This window comes from Falco punctatus, assembly GCF_963210335.1.
Source record: "Falco punctatus genome assembly, chromosome: 4".
NCBI lineage: Eukaryota > Metazoa > Chordata > Aves > Falconiformes > Falconidae > Falco > Falco punctatus.
In genome coordinates, this window is record NC_137583.1 from 45045996 (window position 1) to 45061241 (window position 15246).

A 15246-nucleotide genomic window follows, 5' to 3' on the forward strand; every position below is an offset into this window, starting at 1 on the left:
GGGGGGGCTCCGCTCCCAGCCACTTCGGACCTTGGAGGTGTTAAGACCCGGGGCCGGGGCGGGGGGGTGGGGAAGGGACGGGACGACACGACTGTGGGGCGTTTGTTGGTTTAATTAATAAAAAATAGCCAATTTCTGCTTCATTTCCACGGAATAATCCTGCACCGGCCGGGGCGCGGGGTGACCCTGCTCGCCCGCCACCTCCTGCCGCAGCCTCTGCCCCAGCGCCGGGAGGGGGGGTTAAGGCAGAAGGACCCCCCAGCCTTCGCCTCCGCTCCGCATCGGGCCCCGCTCCCCCCGCGCCCCGGGGGTGCCCCGAGCCCTGACGGTCCCGGGCGGAGGCGCGGGGGTGGGGGGTGGGGATCCGGCTCCGGCCCTGCCTCCCCGCTGCCCGTGCGGTGCCGCATCCGCGGGGTCACCGGGATTCTTATGATTATTATTATTTTTTAAATAATACAATCCCCGTTATTTTTAGGTTCTGCTGGCAGAGCCGCCCCCGCCCCCGCGCCCCCCCCTCAGCCCGGTGCATCCCCCCAGCGCAAGGCTAACCTATCCTGCTCCCGACGTGAGGACGTCATGCCTTACGTAGTAAAATATGGAGAAAGCAGGGGAAAAAAAAAAAAAAAAAAAAGCATTTTTCCCTCCTCTCTCCCATCTCCATTTCCAAAAGGGACAAAATGGATGTTTGGGCGGAATCCGCCCCACAAGCCCCCACCCCACCCCAGGGCCTGGCGGGCCGGGGCTGCCCGGGCCCGGTCGGGGGGCTCCTGGCGTCAAAGCCCCGGGAAGACGTTATCTGTTTAACCCCACGTAAAGGCAACGTGATCGCGGGGGGCTCCGCTTCCCACAGCCCTGCTGCTCCTGGCAGCTCTGGGCGGCAGCCGCAGCCCGGCTCCGCCGCGCTCCGCACCGCCTGGATGGCCCCGGGCTCCGCGCCCCCCCGCCCCCGGCCCGGGGGCTGCCGCTGTCCCGGCGGCGCTGGGCTCACGCTGTGGCCAAGTCATTAATGGATGCAGATATACGGAGGGAGGTAAATAATCGCCACCCCCGCCCCCCCTCCCCCCCAACCCCCACTCCTTTTTTTTTATTTTATTTTTTTGGCGCTGGTTTCCCCTCTCCCTGCCCCGCACCGGACTCCCTGGGCCGGGGCAGCGGCCGGTGCTGCCCACCGGAGGGGTAGGGCTGGGCGGGCACCGGCGGCCGCCCCGCTCCCCCTCCCGCTTCTCCCAACTTGGAGGAACTCTGCGAGGGGGGACCCCGCGCCTCCCCCCCCCCAGCTTTTTTTTTTTTTTTTAGGGGGGTGGGTGCGGTGTTTTTTGCCTCCTCCCCCCGATGAGGGGCTGCGGGTCCCGGCAGCTCGGTGTGAGTGTCGGGGTTGGGGGGGGACGGGGACGAGGCGTGGAAAGCTGCCCTCCCTCCCGGCTCCCGCAGCGCCGGGAACAATGGCCACGGGCTCCGTGGGGACAATGCCCGGCGGAGCCGAGCTGCTTGGGTTGCAGGACACGTCCACCACCGCCTCGGCCACCCCGGGCCCCGGCCCCCCGCTCCCCTGGGGCAGGCACCCCCTGCTCCCCCGGGGCTGTGGGAAAACGCGTGGCCGGGGATGGAGGGCCGGAAAACTTCGGGAAAAGTGTGTGTGTGTCTCCCACCCACCCCCGACCCCGAGGGGGCGGCTCTGTCCCCTCCTGCCTTTGGGGACCCCCCCCTGCCCCGCCGATTCTCTCTTGCCCATCCCGGCTTTTCCCGCAAACTCCACCGGGTGCTCCCGACCGGGGATCAACAGGTCGGTACCGGACAGTCCCCAGGTGCGCGCTGCTCCGCTCCCCCCCTCCACGCTGCCCCGCTCCCTTTTCCCACCCCTCCATCACTCCACCAACCCCCCCCCGCCTTCCCCCAGATCCCCCCCCCCCCTCATTATTCCTGTTATCCCAAGGCAGCCTCCGTGCCCAAACGCCGGCATGTGCGAGGCAAACAGAGCGCGATTGTTCCGAGCCTGGGAACGCGCGGAGGGGGCGCGGGGGCCGCCGCCCGCTGCCCCCCGCCCGGCCCCCGCTCAGACGCGATTGTGATGGAAATAGGCCTTTCCCGCATGCTGTTGAACTTGATGTTGACTCCTTTTCTTTGGGGTTTCACATCTCCTCGGCCACTTGTTTTGTGGGAAAATTTTCTCCCGAGCTCCGGTGTGAAATTAATTAATCGGGGCCTCTAGATGGCAATGGGACACAAAAGGGGACAGCCCGGGGAAACTCCGGCAAACTCACAAAAGCCACCCCCGGGGTTTAGAGCCCCGGGCCGGTCGGACCGACTGCCCTGCCCTGCCCGGTGCCCGAGGTAAGGGGCTGCCGGAGCGAAGTTGCGGTGTGTGCAGCTATTTTTTATTTTTTTGGGGGGTGGATGTGGGAGGTTTTGGGGGAAAAAAGGAGGAGCAGGGACCCGGGTGTTTGGGGGTGTTGAGCTGGGAGTATGTGTCGTGTGGGCATCCCTCTCTCAGCCCTGCGTTGGTGCCAGGCTGTATCCCAGCCACCAAAAAAAAAAAAAAAAAAAAGGCAAAGCAGAAAAAAAAAATCCCCACGCAAAGGGTCGGGGCTGAATTCGGCATTTCTGGAGAAAGGAAAAAATAAATAAAGAGAATTATCATATTTTATTATTATCCTCTCCCCCCCTAAAAAAGTCACTGGGGTTGTTCCCGTGCTGCAGCGCCCGGCTCTGCCCGAGCAGGCACGGGGGGATTTCCATGCCGTTGTTTCCCGAGCGGGGAAATCTCTGCCCCTGCACAGGGGGAAACGGTTCGCCCCCAGTTTGGACTGGGAAGGTTGGTGGCATGATTTCCAGTCCCCCTCCTCCCTATTAGTTTCAGCGGGTGCCGCGCGTGTGTGTCCTCCGACAGGTTTAGCAGCGGGAGAGAAATATAAAATCAAATTTTCTTGTGAAGCACTTTGCAGGGCAGGAGATGATTGTTTTTAGAGAGATCAATCTTTGCAAAGCGTGCGGGGCTTTGGGGGAATATTTCTGCACGGGAACAGGCCAAAAATACGAGCGTCAAATCCCCTCCCGCTCTTTGTTGCCACAACACCTTTGGGTGACAGCGGCTGCGGAAAGAAAATCATCAAAATCTGTTAAATCTTTAGTTTTCGCACACATCGATATTTCCAGCCGGGCAGGAATTCGGGTGGATTTGACCGGGGGTTTGGGGACCCCTTTTCCTCGGGGTCATCCCCCCCCTCTGCGGTACTGGTTAAATTGAGCTGCGAGGAGATGTGCAGGGGAACGGGTCGTTGTGTTTTAAATGCAAATAATTTCCAGCGACAACGTTGGAATCAGACGAGGGGGGGGAAATAATTATGGGGCGGGAAAGGGAAAAGAAAAAAGGGGGACAAAAATCTCGGTGGGAGGGAAAGAAGGAAAAAAAGAAAAACAAACCAGCTGAAAAAAATCTGCTTTCGAGGGGCGCCGGGCCGGGCGGGCGAGAAGCTCTGGTGCCCGGGGAGCGGCGGCGGCTGCCAGGTGCGTGGCTCCGGTGCCCGGGGGGAGGCTCCGGTGCCCACGGTGCAGGGAAGCTGGGCCGCCCCCCGCCCAGTAAAGCCACCCACCCACTCACCCATCCATCCGTGGGGCTGCCCCTCCTCCAGGGTCCCCTGCATTTCCCCGGCAGCAGAGGCCGTGTCCCGGCTTGGCCCCGTGGGCAGGGCCGGGGCTCTTGGTGCGGGTGCCCCCACTCCACGGGTGGAAGGGACCGGCTTTGGGGCAGCCCACGCTCAGCCTGCCGGTGGGACCGGCCCCGGTTGACCGGGCAGGGGCTCCAGCGCCGCCCACCCCCCGCCCCCGCTGCCAGCCTCGCCGGGAAAGTTGCTCCAAGTTGGAGCGATGGCGGCGGCGACGGCGGCTCCTCCTGACGCCTCTTCTCTCTCTTTCCCTCCCCAGGTGGGCTCGGCCGAGCGGCGCCGCGGGGGACCGGCACACGGGCGAGGCGGAGGTAACGGCGGCTCCCCCCACTCCCCCACCCCTCTTTTCCAAAGGCAGCCCCGGGATACGACCGGTTCTACCGGAGGGATGAGGGGCAGGTGCGGGACCCGCAGTTAGCGGCGTTACTGGTAACGGTGGGAAGTTACCGGGCTGGCGGGGAGCGGCGCACGGCGGCATCCCTCGGCGCGGTGGGAGAAAGGGACCGGCGGGCCGGCGGGCTGCCCGGGCTCCGGTTCGCCGGTGGGAACCGGGGTCCCCGCGCCTCTCGGAGCCGAGCCCGACCGCGCTGCCTCCCGCCGAGGCGGCCGGCGGTTCCTGCGGCGAGCTCCGTGCTTGCACCGGAGCCCAACATGGCTGCTGTAGTGAAGGTATTTGATTCACACGAGGGTGTAGGCGAGGGGAAGAAGGGGCGACGAGAGGCGCCGGGGCCGGAGCCAGTGCCCGTAGCCACCGGGGCGAGGGGTGCAGGCGGGAGACCCCCCGGTAAGTGGCCGGGAGGCGCGAGGCCGGGCGGGCCCCGTAGAGCCCCCGCCGCGGACACGCGTGGGGAGGTCGCCTTTCCCGTATGGGCGCTGCCAAGCCGCCCCCGCCGCACCCGGGGCAGGGAGCCGTGGGTAGCGGAGACCGGCAACCGGTGGGGGCGAACCGGGCCGCTGCGGCCCGCCCGGGCCCTGCGCGTAGGCTACCGGGCCCGGGGGCGGCGGGGGCCCGGGGCTGGCGCGGATGCTGCGCCCCGACCCGCCGGTGCCCGGAGCGGCCCTTCCTCCAGCCGGGCCCGGGCTGCAGGGTGGTCCCGGGGCGGCGGCGAATCTCCGCCGGTCCCGTTCGTTCCCTCGGCGGAGCTGCGGGGCCGCGCTCGTTGCTGGGGTTTTTACCCTTTGGGGAAGAACAGCGGCCGGGCTCACCCAGGGAACGAGCGGTTCGGTAACGGGACCCACCGGGACGACGGAGCGAGGCCGGGACCGGCGGTGCCCCGGGCGCTGTGGACGGCAGCGGGGCCGAGCCCGCCGGGGCCGCCGCCGCCCGGGGCCGGGCGGGAGAAGCATTTCGGAGCCCGGCTGCGGAGGTAACGGCACCGGCTGGGCCCACACGGGTGTGGACCCACGGAGGGCAACGCGGGCGGCAGCTACCAGGGGTGTGCGGGGGACGAACCGTTAATGTGGCAACTGGCTGCCTCGCTGGCACCATCCTCCTGCTCGGAACGGCTGGCCATGCCGCGGTGCACCGGAGCGGCGGGAACCTCAGGGATGATAACGATAATAATTAATAGCAATAATAATCATTAGTTAGTGGCGGCTTGGAAAGAGAAGGACGGAGCAGGCACGACCCCGCACGGCCCCGGGGCGCGGCGGCGGCGGTTCAGCACCACGGAGAGCGGCGGTGCCGGTGCCGGTGCCGGTGCCCGGTGCCCGGTGCCGGCGGGAGGCTGCTCGGCCCGCGCCTCGCCATGCTGCAGCCCCGCTGGGGGGGGGAGGAGGAGGGGGGGGCGCCTCTGACAAAAGGTGCCCTGCCCCGGGAGTCTCCGGTGCGGGGCAGAAAGCCCCGTTGCTCCCGGGGAGCTCCCAGTGCTTGCGGATTGGCATCTCCGCAAGTGCCGCCGTGCGTGGCTCCCGGCCCCTTCAAAGGCAGATATTCATATATATTATATATTCGATAGATGTAGGTGTGTGGATATATATGTATATATATTATATATATGAAAGGTCGGGTGTGGGCAGCGGGGCTCGGGACGGATCCATGCCTCCTCCCCGAAACAGGGAGCGCGGTGAGCGGGAGCCGGGCCCCGCCGCCCGCCCCGCCCCGCCGCTCCCGGTCCCCTCTGGCAGCGGAGCCCCGTCGGGGCTGTCCACCGCCGGGGCACCGGCACGGTGCTGTGCCCCAGGCCGCTGCTATGCCCGGGCCGCCTGTGGGTTTCGTTTTTCAGCCGTTTCACCGGAGCAAGGTGCGACGAGGGGGCCCCGGGAGGGTTGTGGAGCCCGCCGGCCGGGGCAAGGCTGGGGGGGCAGGGGCTTGGAGGGGACTGGGGAGATCCCGAGTGTCCTGCGTGGGTCTGTGCGTGGGGGTGGGGGGGCAGGGCTGCGCGTGCGGGGCCGTGCGTGCTTCAGGACGCGTGTGACCATCAGTGTGCGCCAGCCGGGCGTGTGCGTGTATCGGTGTGAGAGCTCCTGGGTGTGCACCGGGACCGGGGGCCGGGGGTGGGGGGCACCTGCGTGTGCTCCCGGGTGGGTGCACCGGTGCCCGGGCACCCCTGGGTGGGTGTATGCACGCGGGGGTCACGGCTGTGCCCGCCGGTGCGATCCCGGTGTGAGGCGGCTGGAAGGGGGGCGCAGGGAAAGGCCGCTACCTCCCCGCCCCTGGCCGGTGCTGCCCCGCCGTTACCGGGAGAGCAGAGCGGGTATCCTACACCGGGCAGAGCCGGCCGGGACCGGCTCCGGGTGGCCGCACGGGGGGGACGTGGAGCCGGACCTCGGCACCGCGCCCCAGGCTCTGCCCCGCCGCCCCGCCGAGCCGCGGCCCCGCTTTGTCCCGGGCCCGGGGGGACCCTCCCCAGTGTGGGGGCAGAGCCGACGCCGGGCCCTTCGGGGGACCCTGCTATCGCCCAGGACGGGATGGGGAGTTCCAGCCCGGTTTTACTCTCGAGCAGCGGCAACATTTCCCCTTTGCAACCGCGGCCCGTGAGCGCAGCTTCGACGGGAGGGTCCGGCCGCTCCCCGCGCCGGCCGCTTCCCAGCCCCGGGCACGTCGGGTTTGACCCCTGCCTTTGCCGGGGGCGGGGGGGGGGGCAGGGGGCGGCTCCGCCACAGCCCTGCCCGAGCGGGGTTACCCCCGGGGCACAGCCGCCTCCCCGACGGGGCGGGCCGGCTGCTGCGGGAGGCTGGGTCCGGGGCCGGGGGGGGGCCCGGGGCGAGCAGACGGGCCGGCCCCCGGGGAGAGCGGCAGCCGTGGCGAATGGCGCTGCCCCCGGGGGGGGGGGTGACCCCTGCCCCGGCCCCACGCCCGGGCTGTCCCAGCCCCGCCGCTCGGGCTTTGTCCCCGCCGGCCGCCCCGTCCCTCCTCCCGCCCTCCCCCGCCCTCCAGCCATCCCTCCGCCGCCGGCTCTGCCTCAACTTTAGAGGCAGGTCCCAGAGGCGCCGGGGAGCGGGAGCGGGACCTGTACCCGCACCGGCACCGGGAGGGAGCATCCAGACTCCATCCCGGGCCAAGCCCCCTCCCCACCCTGCCAGCCTGGGAAGGATGCGGCGACCCGGAGCTGACGGCGACCGCGGGCAGCACCAGCCCCGCGGGGCGAGCAGGTACTCCCTCCCCGGGACCCCCTCCCCGGGACCGCCTCCCGGGATCCCCCGTCCTCTCCCCGTCCCCCGACAGGGCCGGGGGCAGCCGCTCCGCCGAGTTTCCCTCCGAGCAGCCGCACGGCCGGAGCCCTCCGGTTTGGGCAGCCCCCCGGGAGCATCCCCCGCCGGTGCTTGGTGCCCAGTGCTGGCGCCTGAAGCCTCCCGGCGGTGCCGTGTCCCTGCCGACAAGGGTGGGAGAACACAGGGCCGCCCCGGGGGGTGCAGGGTGTCGTCCACCCCCCGGAAGGTTCACGGTCCGGGGCCCCCAGGATCTGCGGGGTCCTTCTCGGGTTTGCAGGGCCCAGCTGCGGGGAGCGGGTGAGGGAGAAAGGCAAGGAAGAGGAGAGCAGAGTGGGGGTGTGGTGGAAACCCCCGGGGGGCCCTTTTTGGCTGGGGCTGTCCCTTCCCCAGCCACTCTCATGACTCAGCAGTTCCATGCCAGTAATTTACAGTAATTATAAAGTGGGAGCGGGCTCCGGGGTAGGTCTGGGGGCAAATTTGGGTTGGGAAAGAGGCAGATCCTTGGGCCGCAGTCAACGGGGATGGATCCTGGGGGAGCATCCTGCCCTGCGATGGCCCCTGGGCCGTGGGGGGCTGCGTGGGGCTGAGCCCACTTCAGGGTGCAAGTCCCTTTTGGGGTGCAGACGTTGAGCTGGGGCGCTCGGGCAGGCATTGGTGAGGATGGGGTTGCATGTTGCATCCCAAGATGCCGGGGCAGATTCTTGCTCTCCCACCGAAACCATTGGGGTTTCTTCATTATTGGCAGCGAGGGGATGTGGATCGCAACCACCCTGGGGGGCTCCGATGTGGGAGCAAAACATCCCCGGGTGCACGGCGCGGCCGAGGCCCATTTGGTAAAGACCTGGGTGGGTTTTTCTCTTTGGTTATCTAGCTGTATGAGTGTATGTGATATCATAAAGCTAGAGAACCGAATGTAAAAACCCGCTTGCTATTCTCCGGGAGAAGAGCCCTGCCCTCCCGGCAGGAGAGGGGCTCAGTGGCCGCTGGCCCCCCCGAAGCACTGGCCCCGGTGCCTTTGCAAGGGGGAAAGCGGCTGGAAGCCAAACGTGGCTGTGGAGTGGAAATTTCAGCGGGGTTTTGTCTTTAATCATTTTTATTGAGGCCCAGAGCTAGTGTCTGTGCCGGGGTGATTATTTTGATTCCAACCTGGGCTTCCTCAGGCTACCTACAAACCCAGCACCTTGATTTTATTAATTTTTTTTTTTTTCCACTGTGGTTTTAATTTCCACGTCGACAATTAAGCTCGCTTGTGCTGGGTGTGCCAGAGATAAATTAAACGGGGCCAGCTCAGAAATAACCCCCAGAGAAACCCTGTTTATAACGAAGTAGAAGGAAAGTTGCTTAAATATATTACCACATGCAAATTGTAATTTAGCGCAAACATGTTTCCGAGGCCGATTTATCTACTGGGGAAGAGAAATAAATCATTGTCGCTTGTTGGTTATTCTGCATCTGCAGAGAGATTGCAGCTTTGTTCTTTGGAGAGGGAGATTTGGGAGCATCGCTCCGAGGGTGCTCTGGGCTCAGCGTCCCCCTGCTCCCTCCCACACCCCTCCGTGCTGTCCCTTGCTGCCCGTGGGTTGGGGTGTTGCATGCAGCCAGCTCCCTCTTTCCCTCCTGCTCCCTCTGGCTCCTCTCAGTCCCCGCAGCACCCGGGGAGACTTTCTGGTACAAGGGACACGGGGCTGAGCCTGGGTTGCCCAGGGGCTGCAGGGACCGTGCAGGAGCGGGAGCGCTGGATCTGGCCCCGATGGCGGATGTTGGAAGAGGGGAAAGGCTGTAAGTGGTGACCCTGAAGGCTGAGCGGTCTTCAGTTATTCTGGGGAAGCCCAGGGAAGGTGTTTTCAGGTGCCTGGTTCGGGGTGTAGCTTGGAGTGGGCAGCAGAGGGAGGCCCCTCCATGGCCACAGAGTCTGGCCCTGCGCTCTCGGGCTTTTGGCAGTGGTCAGCAGGGATGCTCTGCAGGTGGACCCGGGCACCCATGTGTTTAAACCATCACAGGATCAGGCCCTGGCCATGCTGCACCATCTACCGCTCTCCCACTGGAGGCAGGCCCGGCGCGAGGGGCACCAGCAGCCCCAGCAGGGTGGTGGCACCAGGGCATGGCTGCTGGTCCCCTCGCCACTCGGGTCTGTGGTGCACCAATTCCCTGGCTGGGTCAGTGCCGAGAAACAAGAAGGGGAAGAGCATCAGCTCCAAATATTAAATCTCAACACCCTGATCCCTCGCTCCATCAGCCTTTCCCTGCCCTGCACATCCTGGCTTCTAGGTGGGGTTGTGCCTCCTCTTTCACCTGGCATTGCTGGAGTCTGCAGCAGAGCAGGAATCTGGGGTGTGGGAGGCAGGGGTGCACCTTCCTCCCTCCCGATAGATCTGGCTTTGTTCAGGCAGGAGAGGGGCAGATTCCTTGTCCCGGATCCCTGTGATCCCTGGCACTGATCCTGCACCCCCAGCCTGCACTCACAGCCTGGGCTCACCCAGTTTGGGCCTTTTTCTGGGCAGGGAGGATGTGGACCCTATATGTAGTGTGGGATAAAGCAGGGATGGCCTCTGTACACCCCAAAATATGGTGTGGGATAAAGAGGAGATGGTTCCTTGTACACGCTGTGCCCCATGGAGCTGCTCTACCTGGAGCCTGGGGATGGGGACAGAAGTGCAGGTGTTTTTGCCGTGGTGGTGCTGAGCCGGGTGAGGACCTTTGCTGCAGCACAACGTGGGGCCGCTGCGGCATCCAGAGGCACCAGCTTGTCTCCTTGGTGGAGACACAGGTCCCTGGGGCAAATGTGCTCCGTCTGATGGCTGATGCCACCCTGTGCTCTGCTTGCGGGGCTGGATGGATGGGCCACTGTGCTGGGGGAACGAAAACCTTCCCCTGCTCCTCAGTCATTTGTCCTGAGCTCCTCCAAGGGACGGCAGGTTGCTGTTGGAGAAGGCTTTCCATGCCAGACCCGCTTACATCCCTTCAAGCATCTCTCCAGGATGTGGACCAGCAGTGAATGCTGGAGCTTTGTGTGGGTTTGGGCAGGATTTGGGCAGAGGCTGCCTGCACCGACCTGCCCGTGTTTCTGCAGCATCGGCGGAGGAAGCTGCTGACTGGTGGGAGCAGCGGTGCAGCAGCAGCGAGGCCGCGTGGGGACAGCCGGGAGGATGCAAAGCGGCGGCAGGAGGGATGCACGGTGCACAGTGCAGGGAGTAGGTGCTGTGCATCCATCCTTCCCTCGCTGCTCATGGTCCCAGGCTGAAGGGTACCCCAAAACACACCACTACGCACCTTGCTATCCTGGCTGGGAGCAGAGGGGAACCAGCGCAGGTTCTGCCACGCTTGGGAAAGCTTCTCCTCCCTCCTGACTACTTGTAAACCATTTAGCAAGAATTTCTTAAAATAGGTTCCACTTTAAGGACTTATCTGCTGAATACCATTAATTTTCTGGGGTTCGTTAAAAGCAAACTTGGTATCATAGCAACTGAATCTATTCCAGGGAAGCAGCCAATTGCACCGCGCGGTGTGTGCAACCGAAGGCGAGAGAAAGGAGCCTTTCAGGTTTATTCTCGGGCTTGTGCCTTTGCAAGTGAAGTTTTAATTTTCAATGTTTTATTCCTTGCAGAATATTTTATAATTTCTCCCAGCAAATCTGCAGGGAGAGGAAAATCACCGTGCTGGCAAATATTTGCAAAATCGCCTTCTTTTTGTGCCGCCTGTGTGCGGGCAGAAGCGGTGGCAGAGGGATGCAGTGGGTGCTGGGGCTGGAGCTGGTACTGGCAATTCGGCCTCATGCTGGGGACGGCTGGATCCATCCCGCTGGGGTTGACGCTGCCACCCCTATGTTACCCTCCGGAGCGATGCTGAGCACAGGCATCTCTGGCTGCCGTGGCTGGATCCAGGACCGCCCAGTGGGATTGGGGACCGCTGGTAAAGAGGACGCTAATCCCCGTCTCATTTCCCCAGCCTCGCTAAAGAAATAGTCATTATTTTCCTTTTAATCCCATCTCTCTCCTCTTTTCCATTAGGCCCTAAGCTGCAATCTTGTTCCCAGGGGATGTTACGCTGAGGATAATCCCGGCGCTGCTGGGGCGCTCGGCCCAGCTACTTTGGGCGGGGGGGAGCGGCAGCCCTGGGCTGAGCCTGGCCAGCCCCGGGGGTCCTGGTCCCTGGTGCTGAGCAAGAAGCCAGGCCGAGCATCCCAGTGCTGGCAGAGCAGAACGAGCCGGGGCAATGGGGTGCTCCCCAAAACCCTGGCCCAGCTGTGGAGATGGGAATAGCGAGAGCTGTTGGGATGCTGGGATGGTGCCGCCGCGCCGTGCCAGCTCGGGTGGTCAGAATCCATCCCTGGGCTTGGCAGGGGGATGGATGGGATGGAGCCCTTTGTGCTGTGAGGGATGGAGGGAGCTGGGGGGATACCGGGCGTCAGGGTGCTGAGAGGAGCCAGGAGGCAGCTCCACCTCCACCCCACAGCGCCAAACTCAGCCGAGAAACACAAAATGGCAGGGCCGGCACCTCGCCTGCCAGAGCCCTAAAAATAACGCCGCCCAAGACTGCCTCTTGCTGCCAGCAGCACGGTGTTGGGGTTTTAACTGGGGACGGGTGTCGGGAGCCGTGTTCGCAGCCATCCTGGCTGCCGGCATTGCACACGTGTGCCTGGAGGTCGTTAAACCCAAATGTCCTTGTCCCTGGGTGAGAGAGTCCCCATGCCTGCTCCCCCAGCCCCGCCACCTCCTCCCGCCGCACACTGGTGATTTTCCAACTTGATAGCAAGGAGGGGGAAAAAAAAAGTAATTTATGATAAAAAGTATCACTTAAATAGACAGAAAGGGTAAAAGCCCCAGACAAAACCATATCCCTGAGCAGGAGAAAATGAAAAACAGTGATGTGTTTAACTTTAGGCTATTTAAAAATAACCATTGAAGAGGCAACAGTAAATAACAATTCCTCCCCATCAGGTATGTGTCACTGCGGCGGCCAAGCTCCTGTTTATTTACCCAGAGCCGGTGGAGGATGGCCCGGCCGGGGCTTTAGCTGCTAATTTTTATAGATGTCAGGCTGAAGTCTCCGACCCGGATAAATCAGATGCCGGCAGCGGACGGAGCGGTGCAAGAGCACTCAGCCCTCCTTGGTGCCGGAGGGGTGCGCGTGGGACCTCCACCCATGGGACCCAGCCTCGGGGGGTGAGATAAGACCTCACGTGTGGGGCCAGGTGCCCAGGATGTCGGGGTCTGTTCCCAGTCCACCAACTCCACTGGAGCCTTGCTTTCTCTCCCCCATTTTTTTTTTTTTTATGGAGAAATTATTATTTACAGTTTAATATCATCATGTTTCTATGGAAACCCATGGCTGCGCTGGGTGGAGAAGTCAAAACCAGCCGTGGAAATGGCAATATTTGAAAGCGAGCGGAGCAGGGTGGGTGCTCACTTGTGCTGGGATGTGGGGACTGGGGTAGGGGGCAGGTGTGGGGTGTGGGATGTGGGGGGACCAGCATGTAGGTGATGCTCAGGGTGCTGAGGATGTGGCCTTGGTGGCTGCGCTTTGTCACTGCTGCCAAAGCCAAACGCTTCGCCTGGGCTCTTCGGCAAGCGGTTTTTCAGGATGCTCCAACAGAGCTGCGTTTGCTGAAGCCTTTCCCCTTCCCCACATCAGAAATCTTCCTGGTGCAGGGAAAGCCCCTTGGGAACTGATGGTGCTTCAGTGGGAGAGGGTTGGCCAAGCCCCCTTGCTGCGGGCACGTGTGGGCATCGCCCACCCCAGGGAAGCGCTACTGCTCCAAATGTAGGTCACGCACATATGTGCATCATCATATACATATGTTGACTTCAAAGAGCTCAGGCTCATCCTTGCCGATAACAAACCCGCGTGTGGCTGTTAAACAGATTTGCATTTCTAAACGGTGAACATGGGGCACGTGTGTTGTGTACTGGGGGGCTGGGGGTACCCCCCTGCCTGGCACCGGCACTGGCACTCATGCGGAAAGAGCAGGGTGGCGGCGGAGACCTTCTCCCCCTAATAGCCGGTGACAGGGACTTGCTAGTGGCGATGTCCCTGTGCTGGGCACGGAGCAAGGACGGAAGGTGTGCGATGTCCCCGCTTTTGTCAGAAAGTATCTATCAGAGCAGCGGGGAAAGGTCAGCGGGAAAAGCACGCGGGGAGGCACGAGCGGCCCCGAGGATGCTGTCCTGTCGGTCTGTCTGCCCTGCTGCGAACGCCAGCCAGTGATGCCCCCCCCTCCCCACAAGGACAGCAGGAGATTAGCTTAAAAAATCCCAGCTGCTTCAAAAAATAATAACTGTGGGTTTCGCTGCCTTTGCCTTCTGGTTTTCGAGCCTTTGGGGATGGTGTTTTCATGCTTTCCTCCGCTGCCACCAGAAATGTATTTATTTATTTTTAATGAAAAGCACGATCCCGGTGCTATTCTGGGGCTGGGCCTTGGCAAACAAGGGATGATGGTGGGGCTGGGGGCAGGGGGGGCTGTGCCTGTGCCGCTGCCGCTGCCTTTGAGGGCTGGTCCCCCCCCTGCGGCGGCTGTGTGAGGAGTGAGACCCCCGGCTCCGCCATCCCTGGAGCTCCCTGGGAGGCTGAGCCCAGACTTTCTCTGCCCTAATTCCCCGGGAAACCAGGCGAGGGCTGATCCTTGCATGGCTGTTTATTATTTTCTATAAATCTTGGATTTCTAGAGCTTGGAGCAGACTTTTGGGCAACCTGTGGGCTTCATGGTGGGGGAAATCGAGGTGTGATGCGCCTGAACCGCCCCAGCCCTGGGGAATCCCATCCCTTCGTCTGTCAGGTGGGGAGTATTTGCTCCCAGAGCATCAAAGGCTGGTGGTGAAACCTGGACCAGGAGGAGCTCAGGGTGATGCTGGTGTCTTTGGGGTCCCCGGCAGTCCCCACGGCTGTGCTGTGGGCTGGGGGTATGACCACCAGCCACGCGTCCCCTCTGCTTGCTGTGCCTCTGGGTTTGCAAATCAGGGATGGGTGCTGGTACCTTTTGGCTTATTTTTTATATCAAAATCAAAGCAGATGGATAAAAGGGAGAGATGGAAGGGGTCCAGGCCGGAGACATTAACACTGGCTTGGCTGCCCAGGGCGTGGAAAGCCCCCTTGGCTCTGCATTTCTCCTCCCTTGCCAAACACCCCTTCCAGAGCAGACTTTAGGGATGAAACTCTGCACCAGCGGCAATGCATAAACCTGAGACAGGCACACGTGTGCTCCCACACACACCCGGGCTTGCACACGCGTGTGCACGCGCAGCTGAGCCGGAGTTGGGGCCGGCTGCTCCAGGAGACGGGGTGCGAGTGGCATTTCAATGCAATCCAGGCGGGAACAATGAGGTGTGTTTTTAAGGGACTGTGAAAGGGGGGTTTTTGCTGAAGGACTGAAAAGGCGGCGGGGGGAGGAGGGAGCCGGGCAGCCCCTCCATTAGCTCAGTGCAGCAGCAAGAACAGCTGTGAAAAGAGCCCAGGCCTTTTTCCCACGCCCAGAGGAGCGGAGCGAGGGAAGGAGCCCTCCCAGCGAGGTCAGATCCCATCACTAATATATACACAGGCTGTGCCCTCATTCACGTCACCCCGGCGCAGGTTTGTTTAAGGCACACACACACTGACACTAATTTCTCCTCGCCCTTGCTCCCCCAGACGGCCCCATTATGGTCCCTGCTGCATTAAACCCTCCCCGTGCCCCGGCGACGGCTGGCGGCACCCAGGGTGGGTTGTGGTTTTTTTTTTCGTTTTTTTTTTCTTCTTTTTTTCTTTTTTTTTTTTTTTTTGTAATAATTCCTGCCCACCCACCCCCCCCAACACCTGACCGGCAAGGTCAAGACGAGCTGCCCGCGTCGTGGCGGCAGCGATCGGCTCTGTCCGGCAGCTGCTGCTCCAGGGCCGGCTCGCAGGAATGTGCCGCAGTAGCCAGGTCTCGCAGATGGGACCTGGCGGGGTTTTGACACCC

General features: G+C 62.9%; 1 protein-coding gene across 3 annotated transcripts in view; it reads left to right on the top strand.

Annotated features, from left to right (window-relative positions):
- Positions 1–1064: 1064 nt before the first annotated feature.
- Positions 1065–15246, top strand: part of LOC308062472 (uncharacterized protein) — a 36071-nt gene continuing 21889 nt past the window's right edge. Inside the window, exons 1-2 of one of the 3 annotated variants that reach the window (XR_013927594.1) lie at positions 1065–2331; positions 3922–4061. Coding sequence is in view for 1 of the 3 variants with exons in the window: in XM_080384026.1 (XP_080240152.1) it covers positions 5641–6642 (1002 nt within the window). In the remaining 2 variants the exon portion in view is untranslated. Of the gene's footprint in view, positions 2332–3921; positions 4062–5036; positions 7257–15246 lie in introns of those variants that run through there. The other 2 variants (XR_013927595.1, XM_080384026.1) reach the window with 2 other exon arrangements.